At 41.9% G+C, this 25,362-nt stretch overlaps 1 protein-coding gene across 4 annotated transcripts; it reads right to left on the bottom strand.

Annotated features, from left to right (window-relative positions):
• Positions 1–672: 672 nt before the first annotated feature.
• On the bottom strand, positions 673–24,516 carry PRDM1 (PR/SET domain 1). 4 transcript variants are annotated; one of them, XM_010352507.2, is made up of 7 exons: positions 24,239–24,516; positions 22,432–22,680; positions 15,198–15,317; positions 11,038–11,290; positions 4,688–5,796; positions 4,115–4,243; positions 673–3,708 (listed from the first exon to the last, which is right to left on the bottom strand). In XM_010352507.2, exons 1-7 carry the CDS (start codon positions 24,278–24,280, stop codon positions 3,133–3,135), a joined length of 2,478 nt encoding a protein of 825 aa, XP_010350809.1. In that variant the 5' UTR covers positions 24,281–24,516; the 3' UTR covers positions 673–3,132. The 4 variants fall into 4 exon arrangements, with proteins under 4 accessions (XP_010350809.1, XP_030784975.1, XP_030784974.1 ...); XM_030929115.1 differs by lacking the exons at positions 15,198–15,317; positions 22,432–22,680; positions 24,239–24,516 and adding an exon at positions 12,384–12,538; XM_030929114.1 differs by lacking the exons at positions 15,198–15,317; positions 22,432–22,680; positions 24,239–24,516 and adding an exon at positions 11,495–11,727.
• Positions 24,517–25,362: the final 846 nt, after the last annotated feature.

Consider the following 25,362-nt stretch of genomic DNA (forward strand, 5'->3'; position numbering starts at 1 on the left):
ACTCCAGCCTGGGTGGCAGAGCAAAACCTTGTAAAAAAAAAAAAAAAAAAAAAAAAGAAAAAGAAAAAAAAAAGGACAAGTGGCAAATAGCAAATGTACTTACATGTCTTACATGTGAAGGAGTAAACATGGGCTGTAGGGCACTCCCCATGGCCTGCCCAGAGGAAGCTACTGATGTTGCTGTCACCAATGAGCAGTGTTCCCCGACCCAGCTTCCCAGGGCCCCACACCCGCAAGTGGGCTGAGTCTCCACACACACACACAGACTGACACGAGCTAGCAGGGCCTTTCTGGAAGTGATCCAAGTCCTCCTTATCTCCTCACCACTCGATGTCCATTGACAAAATAAAATGTACAAGTTCACAAAGCAAACAAATCGTCTCCCACTTACTGGCTGATGCTTGAAATGCCTCCTTTAGGGAACATCTTTATAGTTCATGAAGAAAAATCTTAGTTATGAGAGACAGATCGATGCTGTCAGACCGCGCACAAATATACTCTGGGAAGGCGCTGAGGGAGATCAGGGCATCCCAGAGGGTGCTGCTGAAGCAGAACCGGGGTGGGTGCAAGGGAGAAAGGCAAATTGTATGGTGTTCAAAATTTGGTCTGGTGCCATCTGTACAGTATGCAGATGTCGCTCACTGACCCTTCACTCAAGACACTAGACAAAGATTGGTAAAGCATGAACATTTATATTTAATTTACATTTTGACAATTTGCACATAAATAACATTGTAAACCAGTATGTAAACATAAGAGAGTTTGTTGTTCTAGCAAAGTAAAAAGCCAAACTTTGGTCAGTTTTAACTTTTGAGTAGAGGAAAAAAACAAAACCACCATTGATTGTGGGCTCAACATTCACATGTAAGAGGCAGAAAAAAGAAGGATGGATGGTGAGAGAAGCAGGAAGTCTTTATAAAAATTCTCACGACGGGAAAGCACAAAAGGAGACAAAGAACAAACGAGTAGTTGGGAATCAAAAGTGTTTGGTCTAATGTCAATGTGATCCTTTGGTTTACCTTCAATTAAGGACTATGTTTAATCAAACACATTGATACATAAAAAAACTGTCAGTCTTGCTAGTTACAGAAGACCAGTAAGGCTCTTGGGTTTCCCTGGATGATTCGAAATTTGTTCTCTTCTGCAGGTGAACATTAGTTGATGTGAACAAAATGTCAAATACAATTATAAAATAGATTGAAGAGTGATGTATCAGTATTTAGTAAGGAGGGAAAGAGAAAAGTTACAGTGGTAAAGTCAGTTTTTTATTTCTGTGACTTGGGTGTGACCACATAATCATAACGTGGCAAAAAAAAAAAAAAAAAGAGCCGTCTTAGATGGTCCTTAATACTAAAAAATGATGTATCTCTTCCTCCCTGGTTGTTTTGTGGCCCCCACCACTGCACCAAGGTTTTAGGGTCTCTTACAGTAGGCAAGGGGTGCCCAAGCATACCGATGTGATCGTGAGGCCACCAACTATTAAGCAAAGTCTCAGAAACGATTTTTCTTTTTTTTGCCCTTAGAAAAAGTAGATCTTTTACATGGCTTGGCTCACAATTTAAGTGGTTATAAATATATATACATATGATATAGTGGTATAAATAGATTTATAAATATACATCATTTTTTGCTACACTTTGAACACCAACATGTAATCTTTGGGCTTAGCAGAATAAAAGAGAGAATGACACAAAGCCTATCTTGCTGGAGCACATTTACTTGGTTTCTCCTCTAGAGAAGCAAATCATTAGATAAGACATCATTTCCTGCACTACTGGACACACTCAATGAGGTAACTGTTGTTGAACAACTTTGCAATGCCCTTTCATCTTCCATTAAATTAACCATAAAATGTAAAAACACAAATACTGAGGAAAATCTGAGTTTTACAGAAAAAAATACAATTGATGTGTTGGGGATAGGAATGTTCATTACCCGCTTTTACCCCAAGATGACTAGAATACCCGTTTTTTGTTGTTTGTGTGTTTGTTTTTAAAATGTGGCCTGAGCCTATCTACCTCAAATCCTTCCTGGTAGAGCACCATGTTTGTGCAATTTTGACATTAAAAAAAAAAAAAGCAACAAAAACCAACAACAGAACACCACCCAGACTCAAGCCCCAAACCTCACACATACAAAGCCACCTATGCTTTGGGGAAAATTTCGCAGTGGTTTTAAAACATGGCAATTTGTCTTTTTCACATTTTCTGATGATACAATGGACGTAAAAGTCATATGGCTGCTCTGAACGGCCATAGGACTCGGCGGGTGGGCAGGGCAGTGGGAGGATTCTGCTCTTTTGGAGAGAGAGACAGGTTGGTAAAGCCTTCCTGTCACCCTTCTGGTAAAATTGTGGCTGGGGGAAAAACATGAACTATCAACAAAAATATACAAGATTCCCTTTCTTGTTTCTTCTACTTAAGTTATTCTTGGGTAATTCTGCACATATACCCTCAAGTTATGGACAATGCTGTTCAAATGACAGGATCCCAGGAATGAACACATCAACTGTCTCACATTGGCAATTAATTACCCAAACCTCATTTTCAAACCATGATTAGAGAGAGAGGTTGACTGAAGTCATATGTTTGTTTAACTAAATCTTAGGTACTTATACAGATGTGCAGAAATTATCTACAAAGAATGGCTACCAAGACAAAAATACATTTATACTCAAATTACAAGGAATCTTTCCAGTCATTGTAAACTTTTTAAATTATTGCTTTCTGAATGATAAATTGTGTAATAAATTATGAAGTATTATCATTGAAAAAATAATTATGACTAGGCAATAGTCTTAGTAATGGAAGGCTATGCAAACGTATCCACACAAATATTCAAAATACACAGGGGCAAATATATAGACACAGGTGTAAATAAGTATACATAATATGTGTGTGTGTGTGTGTGTGTGTATATATATATATATATATATATATATGGCCTTTGCCTTGTTCATGCCCTGAGATTTCAGTAACTTTGGAGTTCCTTCTTTAATTCCAGGGGTGAGGGGAAACCATTTGCTGTTGAGAGAGCTTTGCAGAGCTGGAATTATGTACAAGCAACTTCCTATAGGCACCCTGACTCACCAAGTCATAACTTAAGAAACAAAACAAGTGTTTTCTGAAAATCTTAAGGATCCATTGGTTCGACTGTTTCTTGTTTGACCTTTACAGGTACCAGAGGTAGTGGGTTGCTGGGAGGCAACTTCATGAGGGGTAGATCTGATGACTCATAAAGGCTGCACCCTGAGGAGAGGAGTCCATTCCCCATGTTTCTTTGCAAAGACACTTTCAGGCCAGTTTCTTCTTTCTCTTTTCTGACCACGGCCAGAATTTCCTTCTCCACCACAGAGATCACACTAATGTCATCCTCCACGTCCTCGAGCCGGTCAGCATTGTCGCTGATGTCAAACTTCTCGATTTCTTCATTGATTCGGGTCACATCTTCCAAGGGCAGCCCGGGCGCCGGGGCTGCAGCGCAGTTCCCTTTCAGGTGAACCTTGAGGCTACAGAGATGGATGTAGTTCTTGTGGCACTGGGAGCACTTGTGGGGCCGCTCCCGAGTGTGCAGACGCTTGTGCAGTTTCAGGTGCACAAACTGGGTGAACTTGGCAGGGCACACCTTGCATTGGTACGGTTTCTCTCCAGAATGGAGTCGCAGGTGGGTCTTGAGATTGCTGGTGCTGCTAAATCGCTTGTGGCAGACCTACAGTGTAGGGGAGAGAGACAGCAGGGAAGGGAGACAGGAAGGCCAGAAGATTAAGAGTTGCCAATTGGAGGGACAGGCTTACAGGCCAACACCCAGCAACCTGGGGGATGAGAAGCCTCCTTGTGGCACCTCCAGTGTGGTATTAAGCAAACAGGGGGATGTGGGCACATGGCACACGAGTGGCTGTTTATTTCCCCTACCATTTTCCCACCCACTGGAAGCTGGCTGTGTCATCTCAGGTCATCAGCAGATATAGAGCACTGGGGAGGCCCATAGTGCCATCAGTCCGGGACAAGGCAGAATCTGGTGTTGGCTTTAACTAAGGGCTATATAGGACATGGGAGGGTGACTCACAGACATTTTCTACAAAGGTCAGAAGGTCTACCCAGAAAATACTGCGCACCTGGCATTCATGTGGCTTTTCTCCCGTGTGTACCAGGTAGTGTTTCTGTAGGTGGGCGAGCTGAGTAAAGCCCTTGTTGCAAGTCTGACATTTGAAAGGCCGTTCTCCACTGTGCACTCTCAGGTGGACCTGGGAAGAAGCCACATGTGTTAGCGCTGCTCTCAAGCTGGCCCTGAGACCTAACATTTCTGCTCAAAGACTCAAGTGTTGATGATGCAAATATCTTAAGAAAAGCATCAGGACAGTCTCAAAAAGAAAAAATCTTCATGTTTTCAGAATGGTGCTTTTCTTAAACTAAAAGCACAGAAATCACAGGCTAGCAGGGTTTCACCTAATCTTCTAGTCCAAACCCCTCATGTTTTTGTTATTCAGAAGAAAATCAGGAGAAGGGAAGTCACTTGTCCAAAGTCAAAGAGCTAGAAGTGGCAAAAGCCAGGTAGAATCCATACCCACTATTCCCAACCTGGGGCTCATACTACTGCAAATGCAAATGGATACCCCGTGGAAAGCAAGCTAAACACAAACACAAGCATGCACTCACAGCCCCTCGGGCTGCTCTCTCTCAAGGCCTACCTTCAGATTGGAGAGCTGGCCGAAAGTCTTGGCGCAAACGTTGCATTCGTACTTGATCTTGCCGTTCTGCTTCTTCAGCGGGTAGGGAAGGGTCTTGTAGCCGGTCATGTTTCTTTTGTTCTTAATGAGATTCATGGCTTCGTCGCTGCTGGGGGCTGCCATAGCTGCTGAGGTAGCTTTGGGCTGCACCACATGTTCTGCCGTGGCGGCTGTTCCCGCCGTGGGAGACCCGCTTGTGGGGCTACAGGCCTTGTCCTTCATGCTGGCGGCGGCCCCGGTAAGGGAGAAGGCACTGTGGGGCGCCGGGACAAGCACCTCCCTGGGATGCTCCGGCTGGAGCAACCTCCGGGCTCCATCTGAAGGTAGCGAGCTCGGAAGAGAAGTGGGGTTGAGCATGGGGTGGGGCAGGCTGCCCCCACCGAGGAGATTGCTGTAGACAGGGCACAGCCTCGGGAAGAGGCCGAAGTTGTTGATGCCATTCATGCTGCTCACAGCGCTCAGGCCATTACAATTCATGCCGTAGGGGGGCAGGAGGAACTTGGGGTAGTGAGCATTGTAGGAGGGGATGAAAGCTGGCGGGAGGTGGGGCAGGGGTGCGTAGCCAGGGTAAGAGCCCAAACCTTCCGTGCTGTAAGGTGCGTTCAAGTAAGCGTAGGAGTCCCGGTGCTCTTGAGAGCCGGGGCCCACAGGGGACACCGTATTCCCGGGGCTGCTGTGAGGGCTAGAGCTCTTGAGGCTTTGGTCCGGGCTGCTTCTTGCAGAGGGGCTTGGAGTGGTGGAGGACGGAATGGGGGAGCGAGTGATGTACATGGGTCTCTCCATCCCGTAGGCCAGGGAAGCTTTCAAAAAGTCTTCCGGCAGAGGGGCCCGGATAGGGTAAACGACCCGGGGGTAGAAGGGCATTTCGGGGCTCCCATGTCTTCTAAAGTCATCGAGGTCCTTTTCTGACGTGAGGGGTGAAATGTTCGAACGGTAGAGGTCCTTTCCTTTGGAGGGGTTGGAGTCCAGTTTTAGGATTTCTTTGACGCTGTGCTCTCTCTTTGGGACATTCTTTGGGCAGAGTTCATTTTTCTCAGTGCTCGGCTGCTTTAGATTGCTCTGTGTTTGTGCTGAAGTAAAGAAAACGGGGCGATTACACAGCGGGCTAGAGAGAACTGAAAACAAAATTGCCAAACTTGCTCCTCCTTCTTGAGAAAACCTGAGTACCAGCTAGCGACACAATCACCACATAGCTGGCTTCCAACGCGCTCTCATTCTAGAGGGCTCTGGGCCACTCAACTCAAAAGTGCAGTTCCATTTCCTCCTCAGCAAAATGGGGACAATGGCAGCATGGACAGAACAAACAGCAGCCTTGGGTAATTCTGTTTTCATTAGTACAGACCTTATGATAGAAAATTGCTGTTTAAGCTGGAGTAAAATAGCCTATGCCGGATGCGGTGGCTCAGGCCTGTAATCCCAGCACTTTGGGAGGCCGAGGCAGGCGGATCACCTGAGGTCGGAAGTTCGAGACTAGACTGACCAACATGGAGAAACCCCGTCTCTACTAAAAATACAAAATTAGCTGGGCGCGGTGGTGCATGCCTGTAATCCCAGCTACTTGGTAGGCTGAGGCAGAAGAATCGCTTGAACCCGGGAGGCGGAGGTTGTGGTGAGCCAAGATCGTGCCATTGCACTCTAGACTGGGCAACAAGAGTGAGAAACTGTCTCAAAAAAAAGAGATAGCTTCCATTTTAATGGAGTGGAAAAATACTAGGGTGGGGACCCTGTCATAGGTTAATAAAAGTCTTTCTGATGTTCATGGTTTACCTAAAGGAAATCAGCACACCCTGAGAACTAAATGTGAAAGATTAAGACTCATTTCAAGTAATACACAGTCATCAATTTTCACCTCTACTCTTGTTGAATAAGAATTTGATAAAGCCCTGTTCAAACTGCCTATGCCAAGGAGCTTAGCGAAGTGAATGCCACCCTTCCTGGCAATGTGCAGACAGCATTTCACCAAGGCTCGGTCTGGTCTAGCCAGGATTCAGCAGTGCTGGCCCCTGGAGTCACAAGGCGTGACAGTCACCTCTGCCAAACCACAATAGGTACTTCCTGAGCCAGTTCAATTACTTAGCGCACCCAAGAAAACAGAACAGGCTAAGAAGGAAGGCACTTATTCCCAAAGACGGCACGTTATTACTTGGTAAAGATACTATTTAGGAACAGCAGCAATGAGGACAGTTCTAGACCTTCCCTGCCACAGCCAGCCTTGTGTCCTCGCCACACAATAAACGATGCCTTCAGGAAAAAACCCATCTGAGCAGGGAAAACTGAAAATTCCCTGCTCAGCCTTGCCTGGAAACCAAAAGTAAAACATACGATGTTTAGTTTGAGCTCTGATTATTGGAGGGCAGTCACTCAAGTCAGGACACCTGCCCTAGGAACGCACTAAAGGCATCAGCCGTTGTCGATGTGTGGAGATGCCTTCAGAGGCAGCAAGTCTGGGGGATTGCGCTGAAGCCTTTGTGCAAATATCCTTCATCGTCTAAAAAATGTCCCTGCTTGATTAGTTGAGAAAGAACTCCAGGCTTGCTATCTGATAGGTCTAGAAATGAACTCTGTGAAACTCCAGAACTGAACCCTTCAAATGTATTCTCTAGGCTGACTGGCTTGAGGGATTCCAATTTGAGAGCCCCTTAGAGAATGTTATCTCCTGCCAGCTGTTATCAGTTCCTCCTGGGTGAGCCTGAAGCCCCAGAATAAACACAGAGAACGCTGCTATCAGGGAAGATGCTGATGGGGGGCCATGATGGAAAGCTTGCTGAGGGAGAGGGATTTCTGAAGCCACTAAACCAAAATAAATATCTCCTTATCAGGCCAATATCAGTCTTTCAGTGAGGCCCAGCAGGCAGGAAGTTCTAATTGTCACTTTTGTTTTTTAAAGCTAAAATGGTAAAGGATGAGAAAGACAACTAAGCTTGAAAACTGATAGGCAAGGCATCTCACAGCCACAGGAAGGAATTTTATGAAGGTGAAAAAGAATGATTTGGAAACATCTATATAGGGTCAAATTCATAATGATTTTTAAAAACGATGCCACTCGAATAAAATGAAAATACAAAAAACTTTATCCTCATGACTTTGAGCCATTTTTAGGTGGATCTAAGTTTCATATTTTTTCCAGTGGCTTTCATATTCCCTTGGTTCTATAATTTAACAAATAATAAGCATAAATTTGCAATAAGCATCAAGTTTCAGTCCATTCGTGGCACTGCCCCTCACATTTAGCCAGGCGTTCTTCTTAAGCACCTTACTATAATTTGAATATTGAACTGATTATGAAACTTACGATTGGGCCAACAAAAAAGTCAGAATTTTAAACTTTCTATGCAAAATGCTTAGCCCAGTGCCCAGTATACAGTAAACTCACAATAAATGTTTGCTATCTCTAATGCCTTCAGAAAAATAGATTGTATCTTATTCTAAAAGAACATCCAGAGTGACATGTTAGCCTCCCCAAGATGCTCTACAGATGGAAATTAGGAAGTCCATATACAGTAAAGGTGCATTTTAAAAAATCATCCTTCAGCAGCTGAGTAATCAGTGGAGCTGGTGTCATTTCTGACTCTCCCACTCAGCAGCAGCTTGAGTTAACATGAAAAAGAAAATCAAGATCTGTTTTTGTTCTGAAATCTTAAATGGCTGTAGGCGGACGGAGTCATTTCAAGAGTGAACTGCTTCTGAAGACTCCGAATGGCTTAATTATGCCGACTCACATTTTCGATCTATAATAAGAACCCCAAGACTATAAGAAAGAACCTAGAAGTTCTGCAGTAGGCAAAACAAAGTCTCTTTTCAACTGAAACTGAGAAAGCAGATGAACATTTAGAAGTCTATAATTTGGTCAACTGTTTTCTAGATGGGTTAGTTAGATAGACAGAAAAAAAATACCCCCCCCATTTGGGAGGGGTAGGGGTTTCAAACTTATTAGTTCTTTTATTCCTTTTCCTTTGTTTTTAGAAAAATGCCGGTTTGTGATTTCTGGCTACTTACTTTTCTTTCCTTTGGTTTGTTGCAAATCCCTTCTTCTCCAAACTCTACCACCTGAACCATCACTGCCATTTAAGCCCTCATGGAGATTCTTGCACCACTTCTATTGTGCTTTAAGCACGGAAACCAACACAATTCATTTGGAGACACAATCTACCTATTAGGCCTGATGAAATAGTGGAAATTTTCCTGATCACAGTCTCAATCACCAGCTGCCACGCCTAAGAAAACTGGTTTCACAATTGGCAGCAGGAATCTTGTTTTAATGTGACTGGTTATTGTTAACTCTCATTCTTTACTATGAATATTGGACAATGAAATGTGCTTGAAAATGCTAAACCACCATTTAGAAAAAATTCTGCCAAAATAAAAGGGGACATACTGCATAAATAAAAAGGGATAAATAAAAGGTGTCATTTCACAGTATATATGAGAGTTGCTTCTGAACACAAAGTAGAAGCACTTGAACCTTAAAATACTGTGCAAAGTCTTTCCTTGAGGAATAAAAACACCAGGCCTTTAAACCCTTCCCTTGATTGGCACAGGGTGCGGGAAACATGCAAAAAAGTTTCTTGGTGGTTGGTGCAAAGTCACTGGGGTAGGTAACCTCAAATAACTGTTTAAAGAAAAGCAAAAATCAAAAGACTTTCCTCTGAATCCATGAATGATTAAACTCAAGGAATGTAAGGAGACTCTAAAGAGGAAGTGGCTCACTATGTTAAGAAAGCCAGGAGGGAGCTGTGCGCTTCTCCTGAGATGCACAGCTGGAAAATGAGTTCCCCAAAAATGCTGCTGTGCCTGTGCATTTGTCTTTTGTTACTAGGTCTTCAGCACTGGGCCTGGCACACACAGATGCCAAAACAACCAAATGGCTCCTGGGAGGTTCAGCCCCAGGGATATGACAGAGTCTCCAGAGTCTCGGGGAGTGCTGAAGAGAGATGAGGGAAAAGAACTGCCACCTTTTTGGTCAGTACCTGATTAGACCCATCAAGCTGGAACTGGGGAACTGGGAGCCAGTTCTTTTCCTGAAGCTAACGGGTAACCTGTTGTGTAAGGACCCCAAACACATGTCTTAAAACGGGATCCTACGAGGGAGGTCCTGGTGCTTTTATAGCCCCAGATTTTCAGAAAACTGCAAACACAATCTTAAGGGAGATCAAGTCAAATGAAGTGTGGACTGAATACCAAATAACCATACAGCTGGATTATATATGACTAGGGTAAGTACTTGGTTTGCTCGTTGGTCCTAAAATCAAAGTCAAAATTCCAATTTATGTTAACATTGATATTTATTCCAAATGTCTCAAAGGTGAAAATGAGAACTAAAACAATTTAGCCTTCCGATAAAGCAAACGGACAGTATATCAATAATTGGTAAACCTGGGTCAAGGGTAACTGGAAATTCTTTGTCCTTTTCTTAAGTTTGAAATGATATCAAAACAAAAAGTTACAAAAACTTCAGCATCTAGTCTTAACTTCTAAACCAAAAGGAACTAATTTTTAAAACTGCTAATAAGACTTAGTGGTCTAACCAACAACACACAACCATAGTTACAGCAGAGGTTGGAATCTTATGGCAATTCTTCAATTGCTCACAGAGACCACTTGAGAATGACTAAAATGATGCAGCCCTCTGCAGAGAGAGGTCATGACAGCAATTTTAACCCAATAAAAGAAGTAAAAGCATAGAAACCTCAGGAATTGAGAATTTGTTAAGATAAGGTGATAGGTGGCTACTATAATACTGATCAAGAGATCAGATAGTTTTTTACTGTAAGGAAGGAAGCTAAGATATAAAATCTTTACGGTTATGCACTTAGAATAATACTGAAAAATTATGACGAAGTTTTTCTAGCAATGATCTTACAATGTTCCACATCAGATCCTAACTGTACATTCAAATGTACCTCTATAAATGTTCTGATGCAGTCTAAGTCCTGACAAACTACCACAGATGAGGGCTATACCTTGCATACGCAGCATGTCAGGACCAATCCCTGCAATTCTCCCAGCTGCTTTTGGATAAATTAGAATTGGACATATATTTCTTCCTGTAACATTCTGAATTCAAAACTCAAGGTAGCTCTTCATATATATATATATATATATATATTTTTTTTTTTTTTTAAATGATCAAGTTTCATAATAGTTAATAGGGACTCAAGAAATGTTTTTCCTCTTCCTAGTCCCTAGCTTAAGCCACCTACTTCATCCAACACATGACCAAGCAGTGTAATTAAACAACATGTTATTAGTTCACAGGGGCAGAACTGACATTACTGGCATTTTGAATTTTTTTTGTTCTGTAATCCACTTACTGAGATTCATCATTGTCAGCTCTCCGGGATAAGGGTAGTGAAGCCTTTCTGCAAAGTCCCGACAATACCACACAAGAAGTTCCTGGTTGGCAGGGATGGGCTTAATGGTGTAGAAGTAGATGTTCATCCCGTTCTGACACGCAGCCAGGTTTTGCTCCCGGGGAGAGTGTGCTGGATTCACATAGCGCATCCAGTTGCTTTTCTCTTCATTAAAGCCGTCAATGAAGTGGTGAAGCTCCCCTCTGGAATAGATCTGTCCAAAAGAGAAGACAGGCATGTAAAAGGAAGTCAACCCCAAAGCTCCCCAGCACCTCTCAGAATAAACACAGCCGGTACCGTGTGTGATTTCTGATCCCCTACTGCCTAGTTAGAAAAAGAATCAAATCAGTTTAGCCAGAATAGTCTTGAATCAGCAGAAATCAGGACGGAAACAGGTAAGGCACACTTTGTCAGTTACCTTTTCCATTTCAGTTTTATCGTCTTTTCATGTTCGGGAAAATAACAGAAAAATGAAACACAAATGTTCATTTAAGGAGCTGCCTCAAACCGATTAACCCACCACAGAGTACTACTTTTCCTATTGCAGTGAATGGCAAATGGGCGATGCTACTGACTTCAGTTCTGATTATGCTGACTTTTAGTGCTTTGAGTCACTGGGTAGAAGACCAAGCCGGCTGACGACGTCAAACTGAGTCTCAGCTTTTTCTATGGCCTCTGTACTCGCCGTTTCCTACACCCCCGCCCAAGGCTTCAACTATGCAAACATCCTCCACCCCCAACCCTCCAAGTCCTAAAGTAACACTTGTTCATATGAATACTTGGAACCTTGCCTTTTTGTGGAAACACTGGGTGGGGCAAAGGTGAACTTCACCTGCCATAACAAAGTGAATACTGGGGCAGCAGCCAGAATCTGACAGTCTATTACTGAGAAGTCACTTTTCCTCTTGATAAACATGTCCAGACTTGCACTTTCCTTTTAATTCAAACGAGGGAAGAGGGAACCCCTTATCTGGGAGGAGGCTGGCTAAAACACCACACACAGAGCCATAGGCATGTGTTTTTGGAAAAAGAACAGGAAGAAAGTATGTTGTTCCTTAAAGGCAACGCAGAATGAAGAATTCGAAGTTTGTCCTAAAGTAATACTACTTCTGGTTAACAGATGCACTCATGATACTTGGCAAAGAGGCAGAGGAAGAAGAAAAATTAAAATGTACACTCTTACTGAAACTATAAACACACTTCTTATCCTTCCACACAGAGTTTTTTCTCTCTCCCTCTTTTTAGGAGGTACCACCTTTACCTTAGACTTTAAGAAATGCCCTTATACATATACAATCAGTCAATACCTAGTGTGATCTGCGACTTGCAGTCTCCAAGCAGTAGTAAGGCACTGTTCGTAGCAGGAATTTTGCGCTCACCGGACAGCAGGTTATTGCTTTTCCTTACTCACGTACCGACTGTGCTAGTCTACAGATAGTTTCTGTATTTCGCTCAAACGTTATCAGAAATAAAAAGGAACTCTGTCCCTTTAACACAGGCGGTAAACACCAGAATCACTTTCTTTTAAGAGTAACTTCCTGTAAATTGTGAAGGGGGAAATACATGTGGCTTCATCAAAGCAGCTTGTGAGAGCTTTTGCGGTGTGTTTTGTTAAGAGAAAATGGAACAAGGCTGGGTGAATTCTGCTATCAAGAGGGGTTTTCAAGTTTGTTTACTCTGATGTGCAAACTTCCAGGAACATGGGGTTCCATCGCTCTTGCACTCTTCGCTGGGGCGGAAACTGCTTTCTAAAGCTACGGGTATGTTGATTCCAGTTAGCCTTCCTCGGACTGCAATTTACTGTATCCTCATTTAAAAACAGCAATGTCGATGCCGTGAAGCCACTCACACACAATAAAATACAATTACGCATACGTAAAATGAACACCGTTTCCTACCACCTTCCTGCACTTCCATATATTATCTAGAAGATTAAAATGTGCTGATTCATAGTACAGTTACAAGAAATGTCACTGGTTTCTCAACTTGAACATCCCTTCTTTGGCTGTGTAATTTGCATGAAACTTTTTCTTTCCTCACAACAGATGTTCATATTCCTGCCAGCAAAACCGGGATGTTCTACAATATCCTTTGCATGTGAAAGACTGATTCAAATAAATCCTCCCAAGGAAAGCCTTTCAGTTACTTATAGTGAATCTTTAAATGAAACAGGGAACTGGACAGTGAGGGGAGATTTTTAGGTGTTTCTTGCCTTTTCTCAAAATAATCACACATTAATGAGACTTATGCTGGATTGTCTTAATTCAGACCTTTAATTCCAAGAACTATGCACCTTTATGGTTCACTTCTGAGAAGACTTTATTGACAATAAAGGCAAAAATGCACTCATGGTTTCACCATTATAAGTCAGGTGAGTAATGTATTTTAAGCAGGAATTATTATTAAATAAAAATTGTGAGCACATGATTCTTAGTGCATCTGTAACCACCCTCTTTTGCTTGGGAAATAGTAAGATACATTTCTAAAAATGCAAAACTTCCTGGATTAAGAATATTGTTTCTTAGGAATAGCTTCTTGCTCGAACAATAATTGTTCTAGGCAAAAATACCAGCTAAAGCAAGCATAGCAATTTTGGTTATCATGCAGCTGTTTCTTTTTAAAGAATTCAAATAATGTACATTTCATGTAAGTATACACAAAAACGCTTCCTAAATTTAAATAACCATATCTTTATCTTCTGAGGAAATGAAATATCCCTGAGACATCTATGGGAAGAAGGAAAGCAATCTGTCTTTTTTCTGTTCACTGCTAATCCAGTCTTTTATTCAAGGGTTTCATCTAATTAGTTCACCTCTGGGGGCCTTTCTAACCCTAATCTAGCAAAGGGAAATTGTACTGGCTAGATCTTTTGGTTGGATTCTATAGGAAAGCTCATCATCTTGCATGACTGTTAAGCATTTTCCTTATGCTATGAGATAATTAACCTATTGTCAAATGGAATCGTTTACGGTGCACATGTATTTAAATAGGACTAGTTCTGTGGTCCTCCATTCCCCTCAACCCATCTTCCAGCTATCCTTTTTTTTTTTTTTTTTTTTTTTTTTTTTGAGACAGAGTCTCGCTCTGTCGCCCAGGCTGGAATGCAGTGGCCAGATCTCAGCTCACTGCAAGCTCCGCCTCCCAGGTTTACGCCATTCTCCTGCCTCAGCCTCCCAAGTAGCTGGGACTACAGGCGCCTGCCACCTCGCCCGGCTAGTTTTTTGTATTTTTTAGTAGAGACGGGGTTTCACCGTGTTAGCCAGGATGGTCTCGATCTCCTGACCTCGTGATCCGCCCGTCTCGGCCTCCCAAAGTGCTGGGATTACAGGCTTGAGCCACCGCGCCTGGCCCCAGCTATCCTTTCTTAATGGCATTTACTTTTAAGGTAATTCATTTGTGTCATTCCTGGCTGGGCGTGGTGGCTCTTGCCTGTAATTCCAGCACTTTGGGAGGCCGAGGCGGGCGGATCACGAGGTCAAGAGATCGAGATCATCATGGCCAACATGGTGGAACCCCATCTGTATTAAAAATACAAAAATTAACTGGGCATGGTGGCAGGCACCTGTAGTCCCAGCTACTTGGGAGGCTGAGGCAGGATAATCGCTTGAACCCAGGAGGCAGAGGTTGCAGTGAGCCGAGATCGCACCACTGCACTCCAGCCTGGCGACAGAGTGAGATTCCGTCTCAAAAAAAAAAAAGAAAACAAAAAGATAATTCATTTGTGATAACTCTTCCATTCAATTAAAGTCAGCAAGAAATCAAAAAGGGGTGAAATCTAAGGCTTGGTGACTCATTACTACTTCCTTCCAGAGGAATGCAAATGAACCTATCCTTAAAGCAAGCAACAAACTGTTTCCTTTCATTACAAAGCTCTAATGAATTGCAAAAATCAGGATTCACATATAGCCCACATCTCGATCACTAACCACCTACAGGCCAAACATTTAATCGGTTTCATCACATTTGTTCAGAATTCCCTGTGTCCATGGGGATGCTGGATACTTATGGGTGAGCCCCAGCATTTCTCAGCACGGGATGAGAAAGGAGGTGAGCCAACCAGCTCTTTTAAGCTCCATTTTTTCCTAACATTTAATGGATCTGAAGAAATTTCCCTTACTTACCCTCCAAAAATATTTCCTGTTGGCGTTCTTGGGAACTGTGTCATTGGTGTAGATTTCACCTATTAGGGGTCCAAAACGTGTGCCCTTTGGTATGTATTCTTTGCTCATCACTCCAATAACCTAAACAGGAAAAAACACAGGAAACAATTACTTTAACTGTAAAATGTTAACCAATCTTTCAATTAAATAAACTGGACTGTCAAGTGGTAATACAACTAACAATGATAAAATTTTGATAAGTAGAACAGACATTAATAATGCCTACATAATTAACAAGTTTCACCACAGGAGACCATCTTTTAAAGTCTGAGATCATAAGCACTCAACCAAGCATTAAAACGGTCTAGGGGATTACTGTCTGGTAATAAAGGATCCTTTATTTTTATCATGACTTTTTATACTAGAACAGAGAAGACAGCCATTCTCTTTTAGAATGAGAATATGACACTGCAGAATTAGATGGTCAAGATTAGACCAGTTCAGCCTGTTTCTAGTTTCCTATTTCTCATTCTCCCTCAAACCATAAGCATAGTGTGCTTGAGGGGAATAAAATAGTTTTGACCTCAGAAACCAAAATAGTGTTCTTTGGTTGTTCCATAACAGCCTAAGGAACCAGAAACCAAATGTATTATGCTTTTTTCATTCCAGATGAGGTTTGTGTGCGTGTGTGTGTGTGTGTGTTTTCATAGCTTGTATATTCTCTTTAATAAGGGATCTTTCAAGTAACTTTGTTCTTCTCTGGTCTTCTACTTTGTTCTTCTCGAGTCTTCTACTCAAGAGTGGTCATAGGCCCTCGTGTGTGTGTGTGTGTGTGTGTGTGTGTGTGTGTGTGTTTTAAAGACAAGGTCTCCCTCTGTCACCCAGGCTGGAATGCAGTGACTTGATCTTGGCTCATTGCAGCCTAGACCTCCCGGGATCAAGTGATCCTCCCACCTCAGCCTCCTGAGTAGCTGGGACTACAGACATGCACCATCACGCCCAGCTAATTTTTGTTGTTGTTGTTGAGAAGGGGTCCCACCATATTGCCCAGCCTTGTCTCAAACTCCTGGACTCAAGCGATACTCCCACCTTGGCCTCTCAAAGTGCTGAGATTACAGGCTGAGCCACCACGCCTGGCCAAAAGCCCTCCTTTGAAACTGAGTTTATACTGAGGAAAGCTGCAGGTTCTAAGATCTGAGGAAATGACCTCAGACTGGATTCATCACACATTTTAACTCTGTAGGGCCTTGCTAAAGAAGCATGTTAACTACACCAGTTCCTCCTTAATAATACATTTCTCTTTGAGAGGGTAAAAAAATCACCAACCATGAATCAGGAAGCAATTCGTCACTATTCAATAGAACTCCTCTGTGAGCAGTCCTTTACAACAGTTTGCAGTCACAGTTTTGTTTTGGTTTTTATTCTCTCGCTTTCCTATTTTTATTTTCTTCTCATTCAAGACAGCCTACCAATCACTTGACTGAATTCTTTACTAAAATGGACCAAGGAGGAGGGAGTGGTAGTAATAGATGATAATGTTTATTTTCCAGTTTTTATATCCCCAGTAGCTCCTGTGCATTCATGTACCTGAAATGGTAGACTCAAATATGTGACTCTATCAATGCACACAGATTGTTCGCAGTGGAATCTACTATTTTGGTTACAATATACACCAGTTCCTCATTAAGTCTCATCAATAATTTAAACCTCTATTTAAATAGATATGGCACACCTACATGCCTGTAACAGACTAGCTTTTCTCATTTAAGTGTCTTATCAGCCAATGATTTTTTTTTTCTGAAACAATTTAGTATTCAATATACAAATCAATGAAGCATACTCAGACTGGAAAGAGAAAAAAAGAAAATTTTCCTACACCTAACACAAGTTGAAACAAGAGTGTTATTTTTGGTCCTTTATGAATTTCTGTCAGAGAGCTGAAAAAAACAGATGTTCATTTCATCCTCCTCCTCTGCCTTCATTTACATCTATTTGCCCTTTTAATCACCGTTTGTCATTATTGGTATTTGTTGGCAGTAAAACTACTGGGGACAAGAGTATCTCAGAGCAGTCTTGAGATATAAATATATATATTTAAAGCTTTAGTAGACTTATTCAGAGGCTCATTGTTTTGGACGTATTATTGAATCTAATTAATTTGGAAAATTCATGGAATTGAATTCTATGACATGCAAATCATTTGACATTCATATTTCAGTGATTATTCCGTAATATCAGAATGACAAACAGGAAAAACAAATCATGCCATTTGTTGGTGAGCCAATAATTAGCAGTTGATATTTTCAACATATCAACTTTACAGCAGTAATTTTAAGAAAGGCACTCAACTGGTTTGTCAACTTTGTTTTAAATTATAGTCTCTGACAGATGATGTCTTGGGAGTCACAGCTTGATTACCAACAAGGAGCACTACACTGAGGTCGTGGTTCTTCTTCCAAATTGCCATTCTTCTACAGAATGGGCCTCTAGGTTTTCAGTTATCAATCTTACACACATTTTCTTGTGCCCAAAAAGAAGTCAGCTAGAAAGCATAAGCTACCCAATACCTTTTTGAGCACAATTATGGACTCATCACTAGTAAGCTATAAAGCAGCACCGGAAGTAGCTCTTGCCATCTCTAACCTTACAAATACAATTCAACAGGCCAGACAGGAGAACAATTAAAAAGAAAAGGTTCTGTAGTGGAAGAGAGGTCTACGATAATCCTCAAACTCCAGACAAATTAAAGAGCTTCAATATTAGGTTATCATTAGGAAAGGGACAGAGCCCTAATATTTTAAATTTCAATTACATACAGTGCTATAGGGCACATAGAAACTCACAGCTATAGATAGATACAAAATCATAAAATTTCAAAACTGGAAGGTGCTTATAAACCACCTATATCCAATCTAAGTCTAGCGTTCTAATACACAATAAACATCTTCATCTCAAATGCACGTCTGAGACATTATTCACAGACGCCATAAAAGCTGAAACTCTAAGACTATTGTGCTTGTCCAGGTAACTTTGGAGGGGGAATAGGAATCAGGACGGTTTTTAAAGGGAAGTGAAAAACCAAGTACTAAGTCTCCCTCTGGTCTTAGAAAGATCCAGAATGTGCATCTTAGACTACCCATCTCCCTGACCCATAGTTTGTAACAGTCTGTCTTTGAACCAAGCAAATATTAAGGAGGAACCTGGTATGTGCCTTAAACTTCATAGTGCTAAAAAGACAAAGAATGTGTTCACCTAACTCAGGAAGGAAACTTCACTGGAACTGACCAGGGTCCTAAAGAATTACTGCTGGGGACGGGCCGTTGTGTGCCTTCTATAAACGAACAGCGAGAGGACACTGGGCTTCAATACCTCCCTGCATCACCTGCTACTACAGAAGCTCTTTATGTGCAGTGCAGACCCCTCCACCACTTGAGGAGATTTGTCTCTGTCCATGGCCTCAGTTACAGAACACACCCTGCCATCCACAGCTTCCGGACAAAACACAGGGCTTCTTTTCAGTTTTACACAATGAAGGAGATTTTACAGTTTAGGATGGGTTGAGTTGCAGTGCTTAATGGAAGTCTGATAACAAGAACAATATAGGTGTTTTTTTTTTTTTTCCTGCAAATTCCTTTTTTAGAGTATGCAAACAGACACACACAGCAGTGGGTCTGAAGCAGAAACAGTATCCAAGTCTAAATGTCATCTGATCATCCTCTCCCCAAATTACATTAAGATCATTTAAATTACTAGCTATCTCTTTTCCCTCCCCGAATCCCACTCTGTAAGAATGACACGTTAGATTATAATTCTGTTTTGACTCTATGAATGTTTGTCTTGAGAGGATTGGAACTCAGTAGTGACCAAGACCTTCAGCCTGCAATCACCACATTTTTATTTTATTTTATTTATTTAGAAACAGGGTTTCGCTCTTGCTGCCCATGCTGGAGTGCAATGGCGTGATCTCAGCTCACTCCACCTCCCACGTTCAAGTGATTCTCCTACTTCAGCCTCCCAGGTAGCTGGGATTACAGGCGCCTGCCACCATGCTCGGCTGATTTTTGTATTTTTAGTAGAGATTGGGTTTCACCATGTTGGCTAGACTGGTCTTGAACTTCTGACCTCAGGTGATCTGCCCTCCTCAGCCTCCCAAAGTGCTGGGATTACAGGCATGAGCCACCACACCCGGCAATCACCACATTTTTAAAAGGAGTGAAGTGAACAAAGTTGTTTGGAGAAGGTTTCCTTCTTCATTATCTTTTTATTAAAGGAAACATGGTGATGCCTTGGTACATCATTTCTCAAATAAAAGGCAGTATGAAGAGGGAATTGCATGTTATGGTTAGATACTTTTTACAGATGGCTTGAGTTAATAATGGACTTCGATCAGAATGGACACCAAGGGATTCCTCACGATCTGTCTGATGTTTATCAGCCACAATACAGGGAGGTTAGACTCAAAGAGCCACGGTGCCTCTTGAGTGCAAGCAGTCTCAACCGAGGGCAGAAATTCTACAGGGCAAAGCTTCTGAAATATAAATGCTTGAACTGATTTTTCTGTAGTCAAGTAGTCATAAGAGATTATTTCAGGAGGACACGGGGAAAACCCCCATAAAAGAATAACCCATCAGTTTAAAACATTTTCAAAGTTTTGAATAGTAGGTCTATATTTGATTTTAGTTCTGGAAATAGGAAGTAAGAACAGTTTCATTAAAGGTGCTGAATGATTCTAAACCCAATCTAAAAATGAGGGTCTAGATCAGAAATATGATTTGTATGTTTTGTTTTAACCAAAAAAAAAAAAAAGGTGCTGACACATTGTACAAATTCATAATGAAAAATGGTCTTATAAAAAAAAAATTCCCCAGTATGTAAGCATAATAGTACATACTGTAACATCTTTTGCTATTTAAATGAAAACATTTAAAGGGCAAGATTAATAAGTCAGATAAAAAATACATATAGAAAGACTCTTCCTATTTCAACGGCTCATGGAACTTAAAGAACTAACTGAATAAAGATTATGTAAATATTTCATATGTAAACATTTCATCAATCCCTAATGTTGCTGTCCCAGAACAGGTTTGCAGCTATCCTACCCTTAATGGCTCAACTCCACCATCCTCTTTCACCTTCTAAAGGGAGCTGTCCTTTCCCAAAGTTCAAAAACAAAGGAGAGAAACAGAAAAACAGGTACAAATTCCAGAGTAAGCTTAAGACAGTATTACATTCAAGCTTACTCCTTGCTTGACTTTATGATTAGGGTTTAAAGATATACTATCCTCTATTCAAGTGCTTCAGTTAAATGCAAGATAGGGAAATAGGATAAGAGAACCCCGACCTCTTAGGTTAGTTTCAAAGGACCCTCTTCAGGAACACAGGAACTGTCTGTTTTTTGGTTGCTTAATATATTGAAATAGGAAGTTATACATTCAGAGGGAAAAAAAAAAAACACAAAATAGGTTAAGGATTGGTCTGAAATATGTTAAGATGATAACTAAAACCACAGTGACACCAAGAGGGGCCAGTGTAGCATAATCGAGAAGCACTCATTGGAGAAGTCAGAAGAACTCTGCTTCAAGTCCCAGGGCTGGCTTTGCCTATATGCCTTTGGGTAAGTGACTATCTTTCTGAACCTTGAACTAAAATGATCTAAGAGCATTACTTGACTTAGCTATGATTTTAAAGAAGAATGATGGAAACTGAAAAACTTAAGCTAAGAGCTGAACTAAGGATAAGAACATTATAGAATTAAAAGGCAAAGATGACCCACAGAATGGAAATTTTTATTTCAGTCCCAAAGGGCTGGACAGGGCAACACGGCACAAATGAATCTTGGGAACAGACCAATATTTGGTCAAACTTGATATAGGGAAAAAAACACTACACCGTTTAAAGCCATCGTCAAACTTTATATACCCAAACAAATTCTACATTCATTCCAAGTCCACATATTGAGAGACTTTCTATTAAGAAGAGCATTACTTTCAGGAAGAGGTATAATTAAGGCTGACCTCTGGGGTTAAATTTTTTGGTAACATTCACGTACAACTAGAATTTAAATTTTATTTTTTATAAAATCTGCCTGCATTCACCCAGTAGCGGGGGAAAAAAGAAAGACTGAGCATCATGGCTCTATTTAATTTTAGACAGCTGTGTCTCCCCCTCACCAAAAACACTGGACTCAGACACACAAACAGGAAAGAGACAAAGAGTTTCCCAGTCTGCCGGATTCCTTCAAATAATGTTCCTTAGGGAAGGGGGAAAGTGAATTGACATGGCTATAAGGAATAGTCCCAGTAGCAAATTCTGGATTCCTAGGGCCAATCATCCCCTTTCCCTACTTTCTGAAGGAAGTAATAGAACTGACAGTGCTCTGTGCTCATGGTGGTATGGGGAGCCTGCTGAGGGGTCATTTCATCCAACTCAACCCAGTAGTAGACTAGTAAGTGCAGCTACAGTAAGCCAAATTCTGAAAATAAGAGGTGGTTCTGCAAGTTATTTCACAGCTGAACAGCACGCCTAGCTATAAGCTTTATATAAAGGTAAACACACATCAGTTGCTCATTCCAAGTTTGGGTTTTCATCCCCTTTGAAACAACAAAGAGTGTACCCACTTCAGAGGCCAATAAGGAATTGGCCTGTCAGCCCAGCCCCAGCAAAGGAGCTGCTGCAGATAAACACCGGTTAGCTCTGAAGTCATCCGGACAGAGGACACTTTTACATGACCCCCTTTCTTGGCTTATACCATCACTTCACTTCATAAACACGTCAAAGTTTTGAGAATAATTTTAGAAACCCAGCTAATAAAGCTGGCTCGTTAAAAAGAATAAAGCCAACTAATTACCAAAGACAGACAAAAGAATCATTAAAACTGTTTTTTCTAAGAAAATGTTTTCTCCCTTAAGAGATATTATACAACAGGGGCACTAGGGCCAGTGGGCCCAGAGCTTTCTTGAAGTTCACTGACAATTTCACCCACCCTATGCTGCAAGTTGCTTTTCTGAGATGTGTCAATTTGCCAAAATATTTAACTGTTTACTAATTAGTATGGAACAGTTGAAGGCTGGAGAAAATAAGAAGGAAATGGTTTAGGGAAAGAGAAAGCAATGTAAGAATTGAATCAAGCAATCAATTATTTACTGATACTTACAGATTCTCAGAGGTTTTCAGAGATAATACAAGGCCTTAAGGGTTAGTAGGGAGATTTGGCGCCAGGTCCCCAATCTTCTTCGTCAATAAACCAGAGGCTTACCTCTCTGCTGTTGGTGGCATACTTGAAAAGCAGATTCCTTGGTAAGGATGCCTCCGCCTGAACCGAAGTCCCGCCATCAGCACCAGAATCCCAGGGCTGGTCGTTCACAATGTATGTACACTTCTCTTCAAACTCAGCCTCTGTCCACAGAGTCATATCCGCATCCTCCATGTCCATTTTCATGGTCCCCTTGGTCCCCTCTGCCAATCCCTGCAACCTCACAGCGCTGGAGCTACACTTGGGGGCAGCCTGGAAGAGAAGGGAAAGGCCTTTAATCCCCATTGTCCCGCCGTTCCTGTGGCTCCCTCTGAGAGGCTATGACTAATACAGTAGTCTGAAGACTTTAAAAGCAGATGCAGAGTGCTTGGTACAGTTGAGTAAGAGCCAAAAAGCCGTATAAAGTAAACTGCCTTGAAAAGAAGCAAGGTTTTAAAATGCTACTCTAAAAAAAAAGAATGTGGCAACCTCACTGTGGGGAAAAGGAAAAAAAAAATCACCTCTGAACAATCCCTGGCTTTACCTCTCACGGCAGAAAAATGTTCTGGGCACAGAGTTCAGTGTCCCAGAATGCCTGGGGTCATGGCCGCCAGACCCTCGACACTGTGGAAAAGCTGCCTCAGAAAAGTGTCACAAACAAGGAGAGGAAGAGGAAGGAGCTCTGTCTGCCTCTGAATGAAGCTAAAAATGGAAAGCGCGTGTGGTGCAGGAGCGGAACCCAGCCTGCCTTTTCCAAATGGGGAAGACTGAACTTTCCCACCAGCTCCCAACGCAAAACAACTTTCAAAACAACTGCCTCCTCCCTCTGCTGCGAGCTCTCTTTCATCCTCTCACATGGAAGACTGAAAAGGGTTGCATCCTGCCAGCATCACTGAGCTACGGCCTCTTAGAAATCACTTGGACCACAGGAAAGGAGGAGGAAAAATGGGTGAAGGGGAAAACAGACTGCAGTGTCTTCTGACTTGCAAGCATCTCACACCAAATTGAAAAGGCAAAAACAAAACATAAAACTGTTCAATAAAATTCCCTGGAGAGAATTCCTTTAGGAGCCCTCAGCTACAAATAGCACTTTCCATTTAAATCTGAAAGTGTATGAATTCCCAGAAGTCACTGATGTACTACAGTTTACTGTAACTAAAGTTATAACAAATTTAGAAGACTTGGAGGACAAGCTCTGCTTCCACTTGTACATTGATGAGGATATTCCCCCAAATCCTCCCTCACACTCAGAAAAGTGTTTTCCAAAGGCAAAAAAAGGTAAACAACTTCTGTAAGGGCTTTCTCATATAGAGGTGTTTGATAAAAATGAGGAATATGGGTATCATTTCCATGTAAGAATGTGTACTTGTTAAAATGTAAACATAACATTCTGTGGAAGTCCTTCAAGGAGGTTTTTACATTCTTCCACTTCTCTAAATAGGATGCTCTTTAAAAAAAAGTTGGATGCAAAGTTGTTTTTCCCTGTTATGATTTAAGCAAACCTTATTTTTATTTAGTTCCAACATGTACAGCCATGATGCCAAATACATGTTAAAAATAAAATAAAATTGAAAACTTCAGCCAACCCGGAATAGTTTGACGAGTGTGAGCTGGAACCACTACTGAAATTTCAATGAATTGGCAATTATGTCTAGAATTGAAAGGGTTAATGATTCATAAGGAAAGTCTCACAAATGTTTGACAGCACTAAGTGCACTAAAGCAGAAGCATGTTTCTACTGCGACATTGGCAAAAATAATAATAATAAAGGAAAAGAAAAGAAAGTTTTCAGGTCAATTTCAGAATTAAAAACAAAATTGAAGTTCCTTACCAAGGTCGTACCCACACGTTTATCCAAGCAAATATCCAACATCTGAGAAAAGTCTCGCTCATCTCTACCCAGTCCACATTCTCCCCGCGTCCCCCGCCGGGCTGAGCCGTACAGACGCGCACCTCGGCGGTCCCTCCTCGCTCCGTTCGGCCGCCCGGGCGCCCGCGTCCCAGCTCCGGGCGGACAGGTGCCGCGCTCGCTGCTCTTGCCTCTCCGCAACACTGGAGGGCCGAGTGTCACGGCAGCACTTTGTGTTACCCGTCTGGCTTCCCCTCCCTGCTTAAGATTTCCTTAGCCACTCGGCTGCGCGAAGTGGGGGCGTGGCCAACGTGGCCAACACCACCTGGCCGAGCCCAGGGCTTTCCCCCAGATTGCGAGCACAGCCGCCGAGAGCTTCCTCTCTTCGCATGTGTATTTCAACATTGACTTGGAATCTTCTTACTTCCCTTTGAAGGCACTTAACCTCAACGCTTACTTGGGCTCTATTGTATTCTAAACACTCCAGATCGCCCTCCTTCCTGGCGCGGCAGAATTAGGGGGCGCACGTTCCTTAAATTAAGAAAACTTAAAATTTGACTACACATTTTGTAATTTCTCAGCTCAATTCCCCAGGTACAAAAGACATAACTCTTACTTCAAAAGAGCAGGTTAAACTGTTTTTGCAGCTAATGTAATACAGTGGAGCTGTCTGGTCCTCAAGCTGTTGTGTATGTAACGCACGTTTCCCCGCCCCCCGCCCCAAAAGTTGTAACATTCCATTTCTCCTGCTAACGTTCAAACTTGGCAGAACGAACTTTCCTCTTTTAACTATTTAGTAAATAGGGAAATAGGAAAAAGTTATAATTCTGCATATTAATGTTTGTTTTCCTTTCCTCTCCTCCCAAAACCCACAGGCTGACTTCCCAGGAGTGTAAGTAAAATGTAGAGCATTAGTCGTTTCACAGTTCAGAGGAATATTGAACTGATCACTGCAAGTGGAAAGCGGTTGGAGGCAGTAATTAGTGGGGCTTATTCTGAGCCCCGTCCAGCTTTTCCTCCAGCCCAGTCAGTCCTCTGTTGAAGGAAGGACATCCTGTGATGATGGCATACAATGTCCTGTTTGTTTATTATTAAGAGCGTGGACC

This window comes from Rhinopithecus roxellana, chromosome 4 (assembly GCF_007565055.1).
Source record: "Rhinopithecus roxellana isolate Shanxi Qingling chromosome 4, ASM756505v1, whole genome shotgun sequence".
NCBI lineage: Eukaryota > Metazoa > Chordata > Mammalia > Primates > Cercopithecidae > Rhinopithecus > Rhinopithecus roxellana.